General features: G+C 42.3%; 1 protein-coding gene across 1 annotated transcript; it reads right to left on the reverse strand.

Moving 5' to 3' along the window:
- Positions 1–7,142: 7,142 nt before the first annotated feature.
- On the reverse strand, positions 7,143–12,398 carry LOC137782076 (transmembrane protein 200C). Its single transcript, XM_068571171.1, has 2 exons — positions 12,312–12,398; positions 7,143–9,421 (listed from the first exon to the last, which is right to left on the reverse strand). The coding sequence occupies exon 2, from the start codon at positions 9,386–9,388 to the stop codon at positions 7,796–7,798; it is 1,593 nt and encodes a 530-aa protein (XP_068427272.1). The 5' UTR covers positions 9,389–9,421; positions 12,312–12,398; the 3' UTR covers positions 7,143–7,795.
- Between the last annotated feature and the right edge of the window lie 9,013 nt (positions 12,399–21,411).

The following is a 21,411-nucleotide window of genomic DNA, read 5'->3' on the forward strand; positions in this document are numbered from 1 at the left end:
ATCAGGATTTTTTTACTTTTGTTGTTGTGTGTTTAACCTAAAAAAACCTTAATCAAAATACAACAATTACTTAAAACCAGAATAAAGGCCGTTCCACACCAGCAGCGTGACCAATTAATGACACAAACTGCAAAATACTCACTTGTGAATAGTGTCTAGGGCTTTTATTGTGAAGGGTAGAAACTGAAGAAAGGTCTTTCTCATTTGATTTTTTGCCTACTCGATTCCTCACTCCTCTGGCTTCTGACCCGGAAAACGATCACAGTGCTTTATTTTTTTGATCAATTTGCTGTTTTTGCCACATAATATTCTGTGTGAAAGTATTTAGGATAAAACATATTTCCTTCCCACTTTTCCTTGACCTGGATGGAAAACATCAAAGAAAGATGTGAAGTAGAATTAGTGAGGACTAAGGAAAAAACTTTCTTAACACTATACGCTACGTAATTATGCACTAGCAGATGTTATTGACGTGGGTATGCTGTGGTGCCGTCACATGGAATTGTGGGATGCCACTATCACCTTTCATTAAGGTCTAGTGTAGCTGGGGCCTGTGGGAATGTCATTATTTGTTTGACAGAATATGATCATAAACTAAAGTATTGGACAAACTAAAGTATTCACTTGATGGTGGTGCAGATCGAAAGGGGATCTCAGAATTATTATCTTAAAGTAAACATTAATGTTTCTAACAATTTCATGGAAATCCATCATATAATTCTTTTGATATTTCATTCCGGACCAAAGTTGTAAATCAATCTATGTTTAATAGAAAAAAAAAGAATGTGGAACTTGTGAAAGTTTGCATAAACTAAGGCGAGGACAAAGATGAAGCTCAGTGCCTGGACGACCATCAGATAATAGCACATTGGAACCAGCGCAACAGAATTTTGGGCAGGAAATTAAAGACCTTTTACAATAGCATGTTTGTGGATGACTTCAAACACAGTCCGGTCTGAGGCTAACCCCTGCTCTTCACTATAAATACCCTGTGACTGTCAAGGTGCCATCCCATGAGCTGTAGCTTTATAAGGCAGCGGCCGCCTCATGTTGCTCTCAAGTGATCAGGCAACATTGGAAGATAACAAAACTCCCAACATGCTTATCTCTCCACTCAGAAAGATTGAGTCATGTAGGTGTTATCTCTGTCAGCCCCTGAAGGCAGCACTGCACTCACGTGTCGAGTTCAGCTCACTTCAAATGACTGAATGAGGGCACACCTGAGGGCAAGGAATCTGTGTTGATGGTTTCATTTGCATTCTGCACTTCGGGCTGATGCTCGTGATGTTCCGGTAAAAACAACAAGTGAGCAGAAAGAAGTTCAGTGTCTTGCTTAGGGACATTTGTTGATGGACACTTCTACTGTTGATGCAATCCAAACGATCCACTTTCTCAAGGCATGATGGGTAATTTGGTCTGCGATTTGACACTGACTGCCAAACTGTGTCATTTATCTAAATAGTTGCAGACTATTTTTCTGTCGAGCTCCACTTCTCTTTCTTTAATTTATCAAAAATATTTTATTATATTATAGGTTTTATTACAGTTCTAGTTTTTATTATAGTTTAATAATTGGCTCATAATCCTGGTCTCACTATTCTGAGTGCACTCTGTGGGAAGATTGAGGGCATAATGTAATAACTCAAGATTCAGCTTTAGTCTATGAAGAATGCCATGAGAAATTACTTTACTCCAACCTTGGCATGTTTTATCACTACATCTTGATAACGCCAAAGATTTTCAGTTTATATCTTTTTACCTTTAACCTCTCCTTCTGACTCACACATGAGCGCTTCCATAACCTAAGTAATGTCTTCTCTTCCACAGCGATGCCAGCAGCGCGCTTGATCATGAACTGATTGTAGATCTTAACTCCTCAGATAAAGCAGGGATAGTCTTTATCACTGACAACACTACGTCAAAACAACAGGAGAAGATATCTCCTGTTGAGAGATGTCTGCAGCTGAATGAGTTTTAATTATGAACATGAATGGATGAATGATCCTGAGACTTAGAAAGACGATTTAATCTTGTTATGTCAGCCCGACATGAGACAGTAAGAAATTAAATAACATTCAAATGAAATTGCTACGGGAAATACATTTCCCGATTCTGAGCAAAAGGCGTTGGGTTCACAAGATTTTCTCGACTGCAAGTCCCAAAACTGACCTTTCAGTTGTAAGACCTAAACAACATCTTCAGACGTCATACTTGATGAAACAGACACTTTTGTACATTATGGTGCATTCCAGTCAAAGTCAGAATTTGGAAATTCCCCGCTGCTCGTCCATAATTACAACCCTTCAGAGGTCAAGTGGCCTGGCCTTGAAGAACCAGGCAAGTAACATGGTCACCCGCAAAATTGAAATACACTTTCCTCATGTAACAGCTGGTATGACGCAATTTACAGTATATATGACTGTTTGCTAGCTGTAATCAGCGTGTGCAACTTTCCATTTGGAATTCCCAGCATTTCTCTTTCCGTCTGTGTCCTTCTCACTGACCTCGTAAGAACACCTGCTGTCACATACTTCCATGCACCAATCAGGGTTTAGCAACAAATGAGAGTCTGACGACAGTTGATGGATTTTTCAGTCAGTCAAATCTGTCAAACCTTGGTGGCCCAAATAGACTCCAGCAGTATTGAGTCCTAAAACCAAGGAAATGAGTCAGCATTTTCGCACTTTCAGATCCTTTCTTTCAAAGACAATGTTTTTTTGGAATGGGTTTTGGTTAGATGCACAGGATGAAGTCTGTGGTGAGTGACTACAAGCTCAAGATATTTTAACGTTTTGTTCCACCACATAAAATATGTCTTAAAAAAAGGCAGTCGCTAACAAGTAGCATAAAAGAAACTTAAATGTAGCCTCGCGTTAGCTTTTCCTTCCCAAAAGTAGTGTTCATTTGGGAAGATTATCTTGATGGACAAAATGTGTAAGTATCATAAACGTTTGTTTGTTTACTATAAATTAATATTATTATGACAACGCATCAAAATAATAATATCTAATATGAACGAGGTCCCTCATACTAAGAATTATCCCCCAAATCTGCAGCTCCTGCTTTTTAGTGAGTATTAGTTCATTGTTGCTGCTTGTCACTGAGCAGCAGACCGACACAATGAAGGACTTGCTGGGCAACATCGTGGAGTATTTAGATGCTAAAAAGACAGATATTTCTCTCAGACGTTGGTAAACCAAAATAAAAGCCGTCCAAATTAGGGATAGGGATCATTTTGCCCTTTAACTGCTGGATGTGTAAATACGTTTGGAAACAAAGGTGATGATCATATGCTCATAACTTATTTTCACTTCTCCCACGATGACAAATCTCCCTGTTAATGGAGGTTTGAGATTTGAAGTCACATTTTCGGGGGCTTTTCGGGGCTACTTTGTTGTTATTTCTTTTATCACAAAATGAGCTTGGGTTGATGACTTTGTGAGAAACTTTTGACTATTTTAAAGAACAAGTTTAAGGGAGAACCAAACACTCAATTTGGGAATCCACCATCATTTATAATTAGTCTTTAAATCTTACGGCAATTTCAAATAATATAAAATCAGTGTGGAAGGAAATAACACTACCTCCCTTGCTTATATGGCGTAATATATTGCAAGTGCATTTTGCATACAAAGATCTCTTCGAGACAAGTAAAGTTTGTCGTGGTGACATCCAAAGCACCAGCTCAGCAAATATAATATTATAATCATCTACTCATGAAGGCTTTGCAGAGAAACATGCAGGGCTTACATGCTTCCACCAGCCAGTGAACATGACAAGTCCCGCAGACTTTGCCCGGCCTTATCTCCTTGGTCCCGTACAGTCACCTTCATGAAAACTACTGAACTGTGAGAGCGGCCATGGAGCACTATACAATTCAATAGTCCATCTTAAAAGTGTATATTACGACTTTATTACACCCATATGGATCTTGGGTCATTACAAAATATACAAAACAAAACACCACACAGTAAAGTTCAAGTTCCTTGTTTAGTTCATGTGTACAGTAAAGAGTCCATGAAATACAATTTTAAATCAAAGAGCTCTTCATCCATTGATTTATACACATTTCTATTTTGGGGAGAACACAAGCGGAAACACATGCTGTGATGACTTCCCATTTCCGAACTGTCTGCCTGTGCCCAGCAAAGTTTTGATTGTGCTGTTGTGTGTGTGTGTGTGTGTGTGTGTGTGTGTGTGTGTGTGCGTGTGTGTGTGTGTGTGTGTGTGTGTGTGTGTGTTCCTAACTTAAGCTCCCTCCGAGGGACACATTACAGACTTAAGATCAGGTACTTGAAAATTATGATTTTGGGGTCATTGGTTACAGTAAAGGTTACGCAAGTAGTGGAACGGTTCGCTTAAGTCTCCAGTAAAGTCTCCAGTGAAGTAATGTAAGGCAATGGAAGGTCCCAAAAAGTGACCCAAATAAATATTGTTGAGAGTTTGCTTTAGTTATGTTATTACCAGTAACTGGAGAAGTAATTTTTGAACTTTTCTTTTAACTGCTACACCAACCCTTTGCACGACCCAGTCGTTTAAATAAAGTTGGTAATGCCACATCTGTGATCCCAGTGACCCTTGATCCTTCAAATGACACTTTGGCCTCCTGTTTGACCTTATAGCCTTAATTAGTGCCGCTGAAATGGATGTCTCTTTTATTTTACCCAGTCAGACATGTGTCATTACCCATTATGTGTGAACTGCCTCAGTGTTTAGGGAACACACTTTCCACTTTCGTGAATGAACGCGTGTACTCACCATGGCACAGTCCAAGTCACAGGGGAAAGCAGCAGCAGGCACGTCAGTGTGTTGGAAACCCCCGTGTTTAAAACAAAGGGACAAACAAAATGAAATAAATGAAACAAAACATTAATTGAGTGTGTCCACACGTATCAGGTTTTTGAAATCAAACTTAAAACGCTGTCAATGACCGCTAACTGAGTGTCAATGCTGCCCAAATCATGCAAAGCTCAGTTAATTTACTGCCAATCGTTGAATACGTGGTGAAGTTGAAGTGAAACAACTGAAATACACGCTTTACCTGACAGTTACGAGAAAGAACCGAGCTCCGTAAACACCCGCTGACACCAGAGTGTGTGTGTGTGTGTTACCGGAGACCAGGAATCCCGACGCGGTGCTCGTCCGGGTGAAAAGGACCAGACACCTGTAAGCGCCTACTTTGGCAAACCTTCCCAGAGACGGGGTCGAGCTAGCCCCGCCCCCTGTACGGCCCCCGTAGTACTCCTAAACGGGCACGCCCACTATGACGACACGGGGAGCAAAGTCCCAGTGCCACCTGGTGGAGATTTTGCAGGAAGAATGACGTACGTTTGATAGTCATCTCTGTGTCACATGACCACCAGGTGGCCTCGTTAGCTTGAGCTACGTTTAGATGCTTCTTGATAAAAGTCTGCAGATCAAAGTCAACGTCCCTGAAAGATGACTTAACGTGGAGATAATGTTGATCAGATCATTTCAATTTGTGAAATTTAGTGGTGGTAACAGTAACACCTTGAAGTAAATGTACCCCTTTATAAAACACCACATCCAGTAAATGCCTTGAATTAATGTTACTTAAGTAAAAGTATTATGAGCAAATAATCTTGTAAGTATTTTATTTTTTAAGGTACTTCTTCTGGAGCTGATTTTTCCTGTTGGTGGTTGTGTTATTGGAATATTAGTGATGAATTGAATAGCATTGTCATGTTGTTGATGGTCAAAGTGAGGCTATCTATACTGTTTTTTACTTTATGGTTGTCCAAGCCCATAAGGTAGTTTAAATCTGTAACATTACACACAGGTTGCCTTCACTGAGCCAAAACTAAAGCAATCTAATACAGCAGTCATGAGATAAATCTGACCTGCCAGATGGTTTGTTTCACAGAAATCTCTGATTAAATGTGATCCAACAGTTATCTGAAGAAACGTCATGCAAAGTGAATAAATCATACCTTCATGAAGGTTACAATTCAGATTTTGTTGAAACTATTTTCCTGAGGTGTTTATTCAACGTTATGGTCATTTTAGAGGGGTCATTTATTGCAGGACTGTTGTATTAGACTGAATTAGAGAAATGTAAAAAAATAAATTAATTAACAATGAAAATAAAAAGATTGGGGAAATTAAAACATAAAATCTTGCCTCGCATTTTACCCACCTGTTCTGACCTAATGATCTATCCTAGCGTCTGTACCCATTTGCACGACAGCTTTGTTTTCCTCTTTCCTTTCCTTCCTTCCTTTGGTTGATAATTTCTTCCCTTTCACACTCTTTTACTCACCCATCACCAACACACACCGACCTATATGTCTATATGTATCATACAGTATGTGTCTTCATGTTGGTCACTTGTAAAGCAAATAGAAAAATAAAAAAGTTTTGAAATAAACAAAATAATAAATGAAAAAATACCTAATTGGCAACTAAATGTATTTTGAATGTAAAACTTTACAGCATGGAAAGTATCTTGACGTCAGTAAATGTAATAGATTAAAACGATGTATTGGCCAGAAGTATTATTAAAGTACAGGAAATTAAAAGTAATCCAGAAAAGTACCATATTTCATCTAAGTATTACTTGAATACGTGTCCTGTTCATTTCCATCAGTGAAAGCATATGAGCAGTGTATTTGCATAACAACACACAAGAGTGCAGTAGAACCACACAACAGCTGACAAATTAAAAAAAAAAAAAAACTAGAATAAAAAGAGCAGATGTTTAGTATAAAAAGTAAGTGAACCATATGTGTGCGTCTGCCTTCGCAGTCCCCATATCTCAACCCAATTGAACAGTTGGGGTTGTTGTAAAAACACCTCGTTAGGACGCATATATTTTCCTTTACTTTGCCACCCATCTGACTCAGCAGATAAGCCTCTGTTAATTTCCACTTTTTAACTGTGAAGCCAATTAATACGAGTGCTGTTGTAAATGTCACCTATAGGTTAGTGGTCTCAGTTCAGTGAACACGGACAGTGTAACATCAATACCACTGCAGTCTTTCCCAGTAATGAGAAGAAGTGCTACTGGAGTGCACAAAACCAAAATCTATAGCATCTGCAGGGTGACCACACACTTAACCACTCATAGTCCCACAGCTTTAAAACATTGTTCCATTTATTTTCTTTCTAAAACCTATATGGAGCAAACAAACTATTTGCAATGGCTATCAACAAGGACAACTACGAGACCCGGCAGTAGGAGTGTTACGGTCAAGTTTATTCAACCATGGATGTTTCATATAAACACGTGTGCACAGGGAAGACCTTGTCCTCAAGGTCCTGATCCTAAACCAAACGTCTACCTGAGATTCAATTCAGTTCACCTATTCACTGGGTAGTCACATGACGATGTAGAGAAACAATTCTAGACTATTTATTTTTCTGTGGCATATCTCAATGCTACAGTACAACATGTCAGACAGTAGTTCTCGGTGACAGGTTTGGCAATTCTACAGGCTACATTGTTTGCCCTACTGTTATACAAAAGAAACATTAAACTCATCAGATCAGATTTTCTTTTTTTTGTTACAAATCTTTACTAAATCTTCTTACAAGTCTTTAGTATTGCTCTTGCTACATTGAAAAAATAGAAAAATTACATCTGAATATTGAGCTGTGGATGTGGTATTTATAAAGAGCCTTGCTCTTGAGTGTTCATGGCTATGTTTCAATAGTCCTTAGCAGCTTACTTTGCAGATTTCCATTACACTGTGATGGCCAGCTTCACATCAGAGAAGAAGGTACGAAGCAAAGAAGAAGACAACAAAGAGTTTTCAGAGGCTCATCCACAAAAAGTCTAGATTTCTGCAGCGGTGATGGATGTCAGATTGTCTTCTCCTTGAGCTTCTTCCTCCGCCGCCGCTGCTGCTGCTGCTGCTGCTGCTGCTGCTGCTGCGTCTGTGTCTGTTGCTACTTCCTGTCCGATTGCCACCAAAGAAGTGTCCGTGTCGGGGGCTTCGAAGGACTCGCCCCCCAGATCAGCCAGTTTGATGTAGCCCTTACTGTTGGAGCGCTCCAGACGGGGGCAGCTGAAGCGCCTGGCTCTGTCGCCTTGACGACCCACAGACACAGACAGGCTGCAGCGGCGTGCGGGCCTGGGCTGATCCGTGATGGAGTTGAGCGACATCCGTGACCCCATTGCCCTGGCAACAGGTGATGGAGGAAACAGCTGGGGCCACGGTGGTTGAGGCTGAACCTGTAGCGCCCCCTGTTGCTCAGCTGTGTATGTGCTTATGTCCTCGTGGCTCTGATGGGGCGGCGGGGAGTCCGCCGTTGTGGCGTCCTTCTCCTTGGCGTCCGTCCCGTCCGTCTTGCTCCCGCCGGTTCGTCCTTCCTTGCTAATGGTTTCAGCGGCAGCCTCAAGGATGACTCCTTCCTCCGAGCGTCCCTCCACTTCCGCTCTCTCAGACTCCTCCACCTCACAGTTGTTCAGTTTGATCACGGGGAGGGTGAAAGCGTTTACAGAGGAGGTGACGATGGAGGTGGTCTCCCACTGCCGGGGCTGCGGGGCCTGCTCGCTGCTATTGCTATAGTCTTTGTAGATGCTGTAGACGGTGTCCGTGAAGGTCTGGACGTCTCTGGACCAGCTCCGAGGCCTGCTGGCCAACGACGGGCGTCTGAACACGTCATCGCCGCCCGACTCGCCCTGCAAACCGAGGCCGGTGGACGGCCAGGAGCTGCGAGTAAGCGCCCCGCTTGCAGGGAACGTGCCCGGCTGGCCCTCAGCGCTCCTGGACTGGGTGTAGTTCACCATACCGTTTATAGGCGAGTACTCCTTTGACCGTATGCTGTGTAGATCTATAACGGTGGAGTAGATATCCCTCAGGTTGATGATTTTGGTTTTCTTGTCTCGGTTTTCGTGGAGGACTGCATTGGCGCAGATGAAGAGGAAAATGCCAATTCCCATCACCAGCGGCCCAAAGACTTTCAGATTGTCTGAGTACAGGTAATTATTCAGGAAGTCGCACAGGAAGCCACAGTGAGGGGAGGGCTCCGGGGCGCTGCTGTTAGAACTGCTCTGGTTGAGTAAACTGTTGTGTCCGGAGGGAGGCTGATTTTGGGTCAAGTTTGAGGGAACAGGCAGACTTTTGGAGTAGCTCATCCTGTTGGAGTGGTATCCTCCAGTTCTGCGGCGCTCCTGGTACGGCTGCTGGTTTTGGCTGGGCCAGTAGCCCAGCACCGCCATGGAAATCCCCACCATGAGAACTATGACTCCCACGGCAGCCACAAAACCGGCCGGGGAGAAGAAGTTGAGCTTCCCCTTCACCACCACCACATCGTTCTTCTTCTTTTTCTTGGATTTCCGCTTCCTTTTGTTTTCCGCCCGGTTTTTAGAGCGGAGGGAATCCTGGCGCCTGTTCATGCGCAGCAGGCCGCCAGTGGCGATCATGGTGAGGATTGGACTGCAGGCGTGTCACTCAACCTGAAAGGAGAAAAGAGAGAGAGCATTAGTTTAATGATTTAAATTATGAGGAAAATGTTTCGACATTTAGAGCCAAGGAGTGAATATGTTCATTTCACTGAGAGATTACACATTTAATCCAGATTTATTATACATACAGGGATTATCAACCCGGCTGCAAAGCTGCCAACTAACCCTCAGGGACCACAGAGGTCTCAGGTTCACTCTTAAACAGTTATTTGATTACTTTATTAGTGATAAAAACCACTAATACATGAGATAAACTGAAACATTAAGCGATTCATGGTGTGAAGATCTAGTTCTGATGCCTTCTGAGGCCCTGAGAACCTATTTCTCAGTCAGCTTCCCACTATCAGTGCTGGGGTCAACATGACATATTTCTGCCAGATTAAGGACAGTTTTGAGAGACTATTTTTCCATAATTATTCTTTTCCTTTTTGCTCCTCTTACTGGTTTGACATGGTAGGGACACAGTTGGGAAAACCCAATGTCATGTGCTGCTGGGCACCAATCAGGATTGAACAACATTTTAATCAAAATGTGATGACAGTTACTGGGTTGTTGTCAACCAAATCGGATGAAACAATACCCACACAGGCGGGAAGCCGTTTTTGACAACAACTCAACTCAACTCTTTGTTTTACTTTTTTTTGTCATGCATATTTTATGTCTTAGAGAAATACTTGAAGTTGAAGTTTTCAGGGCCTTTAATATTCCAGCGTGGGAATACTCTGTGGTTTCTGGGACCAAATGGGTTGGAAGAAAAGGGGAGGCGGTCCCGGATCCGCTAGTGAATCTGGCCCTGTATATCTGAGCTTGTCCTACAGGTATAGTATACTGCTTCTTTGCACCAAAGGCAGATGTACTATTAGTCATCAGATGGTGAGTAAACCAACAGATAACATCCATCTGCCGATGCTGATGCGGGATCTATAAATACAATTATGTAAGAAAAACAGAGACAAATAGCCAACTTGACAGTGGAGGACAAGGAGTGCTACGTATCTATATTCAGCTGTGCCGGTGTGATATCAGCCTATGAAACTGTAATGTGTCCAGACAGGAGGCCAGCAGGCATGTTCTCTCCACCTCACTCTCGCTTCCATACTCTCAATCCCTTTCTGCCTCTCTTCTCTCGCACCAACCTCTCCTACCAACACGCTCCTCCTGCTTTCCACCCCGATCCACTTCACCATCAACCAAACACAGCCGCGCTTCAAGATGACAGCGCCCTTCACATGCACAGCACCTCACAAAGGGCAAATACAAGCTCCTATTCTCTCTTTTTTGCTACACACCAACACGTTCTGGGCCACGTAAGATGTTTGCGTTTGTTTTATGATCATGCAGCACAATAGTCGGCGCTTCGGTCCAAAGGGCAATGAAGGCACAAACACTCATCATGATTACAGACATCAGCTGATGAGTTCCAACCACATGTGGTGAATGATAATCGGAAGACAAGGCTGATTAATTAGACAGACTCTAGCATTCCCTCCTTGATTGTGCAGATAGCAAGGTATTTAATTTAACTAATCACGCCTAATTGTGTATGACTTAGGGCTGAGGTTCATGAATAACTTATTCCACAAATTCCTTTCAGAGAAGCAATTAAAAAGACGTTTTTAGAGGTTGCTCTGGGTGTTGCTCTCTCAACCCCAACAGTGCTTGACATCCCTTTATGATCAAAGTTATTACAGGCAGTTCTCACGGAAAGTAGAACACATGGGCTGTGCACCTGAGCCACAGCAAACAACCCACCGGTACTGTGCTGGCGTTTATAACGACTTTCTCACTACATCGCATCCTAGAAGCACTCGCATGGCTCCCGGGCGAGAGCACGTCAAACCCGCACACACTGAGAGCGCGAAGGGCAGCGGTAACGTGGACCAGAAGTGGGTGTGGACAAGTCGGACTGTGTCTCTGTCTGCGGTGCTGAACAGGATGCTGCCAACTCTTCGGTTCTGTCTCCCTAAAGAAGCTGCTCGTCTGGCAGGATGGAGAGGAAGGCCGGTTTCATCCAAGCTGCGGGGGCGCATATTTTCGCGCAATGTTGCATGAGTAATCGACTGTTGACATTACGGCGCATCTGTTTCCCTTCTGTTGGAAGAAGAAAAAAAGCCCCGTGAAGCCAATACGAGGTGCTGTGGAGGTTGGAGGTGCCCCTGAAAAAATCCAGAGACGCAGCGACGCATCTCGCTCCAGCACAAAACCAAACACTGTATTTTTTTTTTGGGGGGGGGGGGGGGGGGGCTCACAAGGTGCCGAGAACATGACACAAACACCCACACCTCTTCCACGGCCTGACGAAGCCCATGCTTTCATAACGATGGAGCTGTGTGGTAATGAGTATTCCGTTATCCAAACGCGTGATGCCAGTCATTTCACTCATCACAAATCTGTATTTAAATGCAACGTCAAAGCCGTAAAAAAAAAAAAAAGGAAAAAGTTGAAGTGGATAAATAGACCCGCCTTTGCAATATTGTTAATTCCACCACCTTTTTCTACTTTATGTTGATTGCATATTGGAAAGATGGAGCCTATCAAATGTCTAAGACAGACCGACGTATCGCCATAAACTGCAACCACATCATGATGTCAATCTCACGGATGAAACTCGACTCGAGGGCGCATTGTTCCAAGTCCAAAGCCTCCCTGACATCACAACTCTTGGCCGACGATTTCATCGAGATACAAAAAAAATAACGCTCCCCTAACTAAACCCAGTCTGTTACACAATCGATAGACTTCCCAAACCCTGCTTTCACCTCGATACAGCCTGTTAGGAGTCAATGTGGAATCAGATTAAACACAAAAGAAGCCCAGATATTCACGGTGGAGACGCAGGAGGTGAAAACATCATGAAATCACAAAACATCGAGTCTCTTACCAGAAATCGTGGCTTGACAACCAAGCATCTTCAAAGGGGCACTCAGCTGTGCATGTCGTGGTGCGCCACTTTGGTGGTGCCGAGTCTGGAAGAGTGGTCTCCAGTTAAACGAGTACTCACAATAGACCGGCAGGGGCGGGACAACTGCGTTTCCATTGGTGCTGATTATTGGGCAACGTGAAAAAGGAGGGCTGCTGAGGACATTTATCACACTGCGCGTTATACTCTTAACCCTTCCAGATCCTCATTTGCTGCATATTCGGACACAACATAACGAGTAACCTGCTGAAATAAACGGGTCTGATAATTGCCTATGCAGTTGCATTTTTTTTTTGCCACAGGATATAATTGTTGCACTGTGATCGCGGAATTGTGTATAGCAGCAATGATGCATTATGCATGGCTCTGAGAATAAGGTGTAAATTACAATGCATTGATATATTACTGTGTTATGAGTTCTTACAGTACAGTTTAGTGGTCATAGAAAAGCAAAATTAAAAAACATATTCATCGTCTACATACCTTCTTCTCCCTTGACTTGCATTGGTATAATTGCTTGAATATGCTGCGTTTCCATGTTTAACAAAATGAAATATGACAGAGTCCAGATGTGTCTTAGTGTTCTGAGACAGGAGACAGAGGCAGCAGCTACACACATGGCAGGAGGGGGAGCACGGATTACAAAGCTAGCAGATGCTCCAGAGAGCTGACTGCAAATTTATGACCCAGAAATGTCTTTTGTTTATGGCATAAATTAGAGGAAAGGAACACAGAAAAACTCAAGTGTGCATGCTGCATTTGGGAGTCAAAGTATATACGGACAGGGGAATAATCCTGTGGTTTTAAAGAGCTGTCTTTAATCCGATGTGTTAACCAGTGTTGGTCCGGAGGTCTGGAGCAGCTTTCAGTAGAGCTCTAAGCTTGTGCATTATAGGAATGTACTGACGCACAACAGATGTTTCTGAGCTTCTGACAGGAACTTAATATGTCTTGAAACTCTGTTACTGAGAGAAAACACTCCAAAATATGTGGTTGTAAGGAAGGAAAGCTAGCAGCGATTATTTGAAAATCATTGAGTTAATAAGATATACTCAACTGAATAAAGGCCAAGTGGTAACACAGGTGGAAGCCTCACCATCCTGTGCCAACTGTCCGTATACCCGTATGTCACTCATAATTGTGGTTAAGCAGCTTGATGCCGAAAAGGCTATTTTTACCGTATAATTTTAATATTACACTTTCTAAATATACATTTGGAAATAAATACAAAATCCAACCACAGCAGGTCGACCTCCTTCGTCACATCATCAGGACATCAATACCTCAATTTCATATTCAAGATATCCCTCAAAAATATTTTGATTCCAATCACTTAATCAGTTTGGGAGCACGCTCATGTGACATATTTTCTACTTCCATTTCAAACAAGGTCTGATTCCACTCCACCGCCCACAAAACGAGGTCTTGGGTTCAATGTGAGCTTCCTGAAATGGATCTTTGTTGTTGACAACGGCTAATGTGTTATGTGCCAAAGACTTACCTGTTTCGCTTAATTAATTGAGCGCATTAAAGAGGAAGACACAAACGTGGATGTGTTAGTTTTTCAACAATGTCGGGCATTAGACAAACAAATATGTTATTGTCAAAGAGCAGGTTTTGTAAAGTATTCACGCCATTGCCATCTCATTGTTATGTGCAGTATAGTTTCCGTGACCTACAGGTGAAAGAGTGCTGCATTGCAGACTCATTAGGAGATTAGCATGAATTTCTGCAGACTATCCAACTTTCCCTAATGACTATACCCTCACGCACTTAATCATTTCTTATCATTTCTTACCTCCCCAGGTATTAAACTCACAGAGTGCACGGTGAGGACGTGGACATGCTCAGTCATAGAAAGTGAAAGAAAGGCAATGTGAAAACGGGTAAGAGACAGGGAGAGAGAGAGCCACAGTAGAGATTCTGAGCTTTTTGTTATGTAACACACTCCTAATAATGGATATTTTTTATTTGGGAGGGGCATTCTGATCCACACGGCAGCAATTTAATAATTTAATTGAATTGTCAGTGATCATCTGTCACCTTTATTTGAAACACATGTCTCCAGTCGTGTCCGCCTTCAATGAAATGTCTCCTATAAACACTTTGACTACTATACCATTTATTGATGTTTAAAAAAAAAAAAAAGACCAATCTCCACACATCCACGCTCCCAGGGGAAGAAGCACCACGGTCAAGCTCCCAAATACTGTAGTGTCCAAAATAGTTCCAGTAGATCTCCTCCTGAAATCTAACCGGCTTTGTTATGGTTTTGTATCTGCACAGCCGGAGCACAGAAGGCGGCCTTCATTTTGCCCTCTGGCTGCCTTTACTTGTCAGACACTCTTTCTATGTGCAAAATTCTGGTTAACAGCAGCTATATATATTGCTGAAGCAGCATAAGGAGCTGCAGGGGGTTCATTTCGTTTCTTCAGCTTGGGCTGTACTGGCTAATTGGGGATGTGGAAACTTGAAATATAAGCTCAGTGAGAGATCAACTCCCTCCGGGACACTTTTTCATCATTACGTCTTATTTGCTGCAGGAGTCAGAGGGTTTTGCAGTAGAAGAGATAAACGTGGCGCTCCCTTCTGAGGCCTTAGAAATAAAAACACAGCAGCTGAGAGCTTTTACAGATTTGAGGGAGATGATGGGCCATCAGTTAAACTGGAAACAACCAATCTAGTCTGAGTAATTGGGGAGTGAAAACTCTGCCTCCTGTCTAGTTAGATGTGCATTCAGTGCTCTCAGAATGAGGTCGGCATATATGTTTCTTAACGTCAAGAAAATCCCATGAAAAGACCAAAAACCCAACAATGCATGGGCCCGTGTCTTGTCAATGAGATCAGTTTATTGCTGGTTTTATTCCTTTTATTGGAATTGTTGACAAAGAAGATATGGCCTCAGGTACAACTCATTTGTTGTACCTGATCTATCTTATAACATGGATTATCCGTTAGAACTTCACAAAAGGATCAAACAATCAAACTCATTGCATCCCCCCATACATCACAACAGATGCATACATAAACCCCGAATAGTAAATATAGTATTATACTACATAGCTCAATCTATTGACCGTCACTTTGGACTATAGTAGCTGCACCACGCTCATTATCTTGAACTATGGCAACTCAAACAATGGAATGGAAGACCTCGTCATAAATCACACCAGTTTCCCACTGTAACCATCATCTGCACCATTGTCTACTCAAGTACTACAGAGAGAAGACCTATTTTTAATAAATTGCCATTACGGTCACTACTTGTCAAGTTGCAGCTAATGAGATGCGTGACTGCATACCGACTGACAGTCGTTTAGACATATGGGCCTTCCCGGTCCATCCGTTTCTATGTTCGGCCGCCATGGTCCGGTGCTCTCATCACGCGGAGCACTGGAAACGAATACGAGGCACCTAGTTGTAGCGGGCACATGGACCAGTAGTTGGTTTACCAAGGAGAAAGGATCAGGAGACGGTGCAGAGCAGCAGGACACTCGCTCCCAGAAGGTAGCCTCCACTGGGTGACCCTGTTTCACTTCCACAATAAAAATGACTGATGAATGGGCAACCACGGACCTGAACAGGAATAGAGGCCAGCTTTAGCTCCCATATTATCTGCTGGTAACCCTAATGGGAATTCATGGGTAAAATATGGAAAATGTAATGGAAGATTGGCCTACATAGAGAACTCGGGCATCCCCTTTAAGACTGAAATTGTGCTGAAGTTGGCCAAAAAGTAAAAACTTTCTAAATTTTTCCACCACTTTCTCAGAAGATGCGTATGAAGAGGACACTAAACAGCAATGAGCAGAGTGTGCGTTATCTCAAACAAAACAAGGCAGTAATTACAATCCTCAACATCAAAAGCTCTGTTCCTCCTAAACTGCAGGATCATGAATCCTGTAGGCCGGCCGAGCAGCTACAAAGAAACTGTTTAGCTTCATGGCCACATTCTGCGGTGCAGAGAGGCGGTTGTGCAATCAGAGCTAATTCTCGTGCTTTGTAAGATGCAAGCTTCATGGGATCTCAAGAAAGCCTTCTTTGATCTCCCATCCTTGATAATATAGGTCATCTCTCCAGGGAGAAACAACAAAGACCAAATGAGGCGGTAAATACCATTGAACCCACCTCGCTGGAGCCAGAAGCAAATAGTCCCCCCCACTGCAGCCTCACAGACCACAGCACGAAGCCTCACAGACCTTTTCTCAGGGTCTTGATCTTTGGCTTTTTAACGCGCCTGCCCATCGGACTGTGCCGACAAGAGAAAAGGCTGTTTTTAAAAAAATGAAAAATATCGCATCTGTCATTTCCTACTCCGCTGCCTGTATGTGGAGCCTGTTCAGACTGGGTCTCCATGGCAACCGTTTTATAATGCCTCACGAAACACCTTAGAAGAGCGTCCTTTTTATCTGGGATGGAGGGCAGGCGCAGAGGCAGCGAAGAATCAAATGAGAGGGCAGAAGTGACAGCTGACGGGGTTCGCGCGGAGAATTCTTTTTTTTCCAGCTTGACGTCGTCGTACGCTGCCCCCGTCAAAATGCGTGACTTTCAGAATGGCAAAGGACGTGGGAACCAAAGAGAAGCGCTCGCCCTAACAGACGAGAGGAAGTATGATGAAATACCATATTGTCCGTTTTTTACAACAGGACCACATGTCCAGGGAAAACTCATCTTTCGGTTGCATATTTAGAGGCTCGACTGAGAAAGATGCCATCTTTGCATGTGATTCACTGAGACAATCTGGCACAAACAGTCACTGTACAGGCGCACGGTCTCTGCGTCCTGCAGGACGAGTCCAGTCATGTGGAATTCAGCAGGCGTGAGCGTGATGGGAGGGAGGCACGCAGCCAGCTGGGTCTTCTGCAGGGGTGAGCCAGAGCCCATGCCAGGAGCTGACAGGACCAGAGCTCAGGCCTCATCCATGCATGCTAATCAGCCCGTCAGACGAGCCAGGGTCGAGGGCATCTGCAGGGGTTCATTGCCATGGCTACAGGAGCAGTCACATGGTATTACCTGAGCAGGTAAACCGAGTGGAAGGAATGCTGCGTCTCGGCATTGGCTGCGTGACCTTCAGTTACGTCACTGCTTCTCAGAACAGTCAAAGGGTGCAGGGTGGGAAAGCAAACATATTGACATGCGGTCCTATTTTCTTGGATGCTTAGTAGCTGAAGCATTAATGGAGGAATACAAAACTGAATGTCTTTTCCATTTTTTCCTCTCAAAACCAGACCATTGGGTCTGAAAAAAAAGATAATACAGAGTCTTAAGAATATATAGGCTATGACAAAAGTAGTCATTCATCATTTCAGCAAAACCCTTTAAGTGGATTTTTGGCAAATGTGGCCAGTTTGTCTTTTTTTCACAGCTTCACTCGTATTTCTATTTTCAGTTGTGTGACACATATGGTGTTACCTCAACTTTGTGGTTTTGGAGACTATAGGTGGTTCGATGGAAGACCAACAAGAGAGCTCTGCGGTGTTTTCTTCTTTTGGATTATGTAATTATATCAAAGAACTGAGTCACCAGAGTGAGTGACACAAAGACATCAGTGAAAGATAGATGGATGTGACTGCTTGGAGTATTATTTTGACATTGGAGAGTCAAATATATAAATATAATAAATATATAAAAACTGATTTGCTCTTCTTTGCTCATCTGACAATACAGTCTTTTTTTCAATGCATATATTTAGCACATTAATCACTTATCTCCATCACAACATTTCCCAGTTGTGTAGCAACTGGCTGACAACGTATTTCCAATCAAAAGAGTTTCATCTCGGTGGTCGACCTAACACAACCACTTTTGACTGCTTTTATCTGAGTATGTTTGAGATCATTCATCTTTTTATATGCTAATGTTGTAATCAGCATTTTCCAATGAATTAATGCCTGCCAGGGCTCTGACTCATTTGTGTTATCGGGCAAATTAACCTTTGCTGCTGGAAGGACTGTTGAAAATCGTAGCTGTCCGAGTGTATTCAGAAGCTAGTCTATATAGCTTTTCCTCAGCAAACGGAATAATATGAATTGTAACGGCATGTCAGTGGTATTGTGAAGAGAAAAGTCGGCTTCATCTTCAAGCCATAGATGATATCTTCCAACATGTTGGATTATTTACCTATATTTAGACATGTATTAACCACAAACAAGCAGAAAATGAATCAAATTAAACATAAACGGTATGATCGTGAGCTTTCTTCAACTCACTGGCAGCATTATTTAGAATACATAAATATTGTTTATAAGTTATTGTCATATGTCTCCGGGATCAGGAAGAGATCTCATTGAAACACAACCTGTTCTGTCATTGATCGTCTGTACTGAAAAGAGATATCAAAAGAGAAGAGAGTGGTGAGGAAGAGGCACAAAGCAACGCAAAGTAAAGTTTTGATCAAAGAGCGAGAAGGAGAAACTTATTGAGGGCATTGTTCTTGGCAAGGAAGCAGAGAACATCAAAGGGAAGTCTGTTTTTTAACAATGTTGAAACCACATTAATTGATTTTCAGCCAAGGTGGGGCGGAGCAACGTGCTGTAAACACAACCCTGACATATTATCACCCTATAAAGCTGGTATGGTGAATGTTGTAGCAAACAATTGCCTATTGTGTCATCCAGCAAAAACAGAGTAGTAGTATTAACATTTGTTTGGTGTTGTGTTTTTGCCCAACATTCACTTAGCTTAGTTATTGTTCTGCAGGGAAATGTCTGGCTCTGTAGCTGCTACACGCTCCACCATGCTAACCAGCTAGTTGCTAACTGCTTATGTCTGCTGTCTGCTTGTCGATTAGCGCACACAGTGGGTTTCTATCACAGCTCTTGTTGAAATGTGGAGCGCGAGGGTGAACTCAAACAGTTTGAGGCCGTAAAAGCAACAATATCCCCAGAGAAATTGAAAAGTGCTCACAACAGTGATACCATGTACATTAGCAGTAAATTAGTTTTATTGTGTTTGTTATTTATATCTCGTTAATCTTTTGAATAATTACACCCATGGAGCTGATAAATGGACTCCATTATTATACCACTCTAGTCTCAGCAAGCACTCAAAACACTTTACAAAACACGTCAGTGGGAACAACACACATTCACATGCACACTTACAGTAATTTGAGATTCAGTGTCTTGCCCAGATGTAGGCTGCAGGGCCAGGGATGCATCACCAACCTTCCAATTAGTGGACAAGCGCTCACCCTCCTAAGATGTAATTCATTTGTAATATATATATATATATATATATATATATATATATATATATATATATATATATATATATATATATATATATATAAACATTCCAGCAGCTAGTAAAACGTAAAAAGTATATAAAAAAAACAAAGCACCCTCGGAGGAGGATGTTGCAGTGATTCAACCGAGATTTGGAAAATAAAAAATCCTCTGCAGTTACGTGTTACAAGAAGTCTCTTACTTGAGATATATTTTTTAGCCATGCTGGGATAGCAATGTCCACCACTTTGGTTCTGACTGAAATATGAACCATTTGATGTTTGGATGGTTTTGGTTCACTTGGTGACTTTGGCCTGTAAAGTCTGAATCAACAATACTAACTTGTCTGATCTTTGTGGGAAACACAACACCGAAAAACACATTTTGCTGGTTATTATAGTAAACAATCCACACTGCCAACTATCCTCCTTGCATAATAAGTGCGGCCAGCAGAACATGTTGCGTAAAACCACAAAGACATGCTGTACACTGTATACTGTTATCACCTTCTGCTGCTCCAGAGAGCTCAAGTGAGAGACAGAAAAATGGAGTGTGGAGTCGGTGTAAGTGAGAGAAATACAACAAAGCAGGCTGTACACTGGCCAAATGGTCCTGTGAGAGTGCCTACTCATCACTTTACTCCGAAACACACTTAGAGCAGTGGAGTGTGGTAGGACAATGACTGATCGGCTCTTTTGTTTTAACTGCATTATCGACGCAGGCAGTTGCTTATTTGCTCTGACTTTGCTTTATGCTAATGCACGCAGCGCCCATGTTGTGCATCGTCAACTCTTCACCGTATAAATGGATCTTGTTTTTACATAAATCAGTGAAGAGGAAGTTCCTAGCTGTCCAATGTGTAGCTTCACTGTTACGTTTCACTCTAACCGCACTCGTAGCATTGTTTTCGGCCGCAGCAGGCAGCTATTTTTAGTGAAAAATCTCTAAACACCCACAGTAACTTACCTGCTCAGCACCAAATGACAGACAGACACAGTTAGCAGCTGACTGGGGAACAGAGTGGAGCATTTGGGGGCTAAAGAGGCAGATATTTCCCTCAGGAATGTGGGAATCAAAAGAGTGAATTTAAAATGAAATTCCCACAAATGATGTTGCACTGGATGTGTAAATAACTTACTGGGTAACTGGGTTTAATACGAGGGTCCTGGTACAAAGGATGTTGTATATTTTACATATTGGAAACCCTCTGAAGCAAATTTGTGATTTGATGAAACAAATTGAATTAGTATTATGAATATAAAAGGTGTGAGCAGGCCTACACTCTGGTCAGCATTTACAGAATTATTTTATTATTCTATTATCTATCTATTAGTCTTTGCGGAGGTCTGTGCTGATTATCAGTCATGTATACCATTTGATATTTTTTTTATATTAGTTTGTAATGTTTGTGTTGTGCATCTTATGCCCAGCCTTCTTAACTAATGTCTTTATTCTTTGGTTTTGGCAGTTTCTGGAAACTCAAACTTTGAAACCCTCACTGAAATATATCATTGTTTCTGCAGCACTGTCACGACAGCGCTGGAGATCATGGGAAATGTCTGCCACAGAGTAATCCAAAACAGCTTGAATCGTTTACGGCATGGTGAGTGACTGCAATGTCTCACAGGGATCTTTGTTCAGCTCAACTCAATAGCATCATTCGCATCCTGCAGAGTTTCCAGCAGCAAATTTATATAGCGATTTCATTCCTTTTAACTACTAATCTCAGCGACGCTCTCATGAAATTAGCCGTGACTGAAATAAAATCACTGTGTTCTTCATAGGCCCATTAATAAATGAGCTCACTGTCAACAATCAAGAGTTTAACAGATCTG

Source organism: Clinocottus analis, unplaced genomic scaffold, assembly GCF_023055335.1.
Source record: "Clinocottus analis isolate CAN_PGR_092001 unplaced genomic scaffold, fCliAna1.0.p SCAF_11, whole genome shotgun sequence".
Taxonomy (NCBI): domain Eukaryota; kingdom Metazoa; phylum Chordata; class Actinopteri; order Perciformes; family Cottidae; genus Clinocottus; species Clinocottus analis.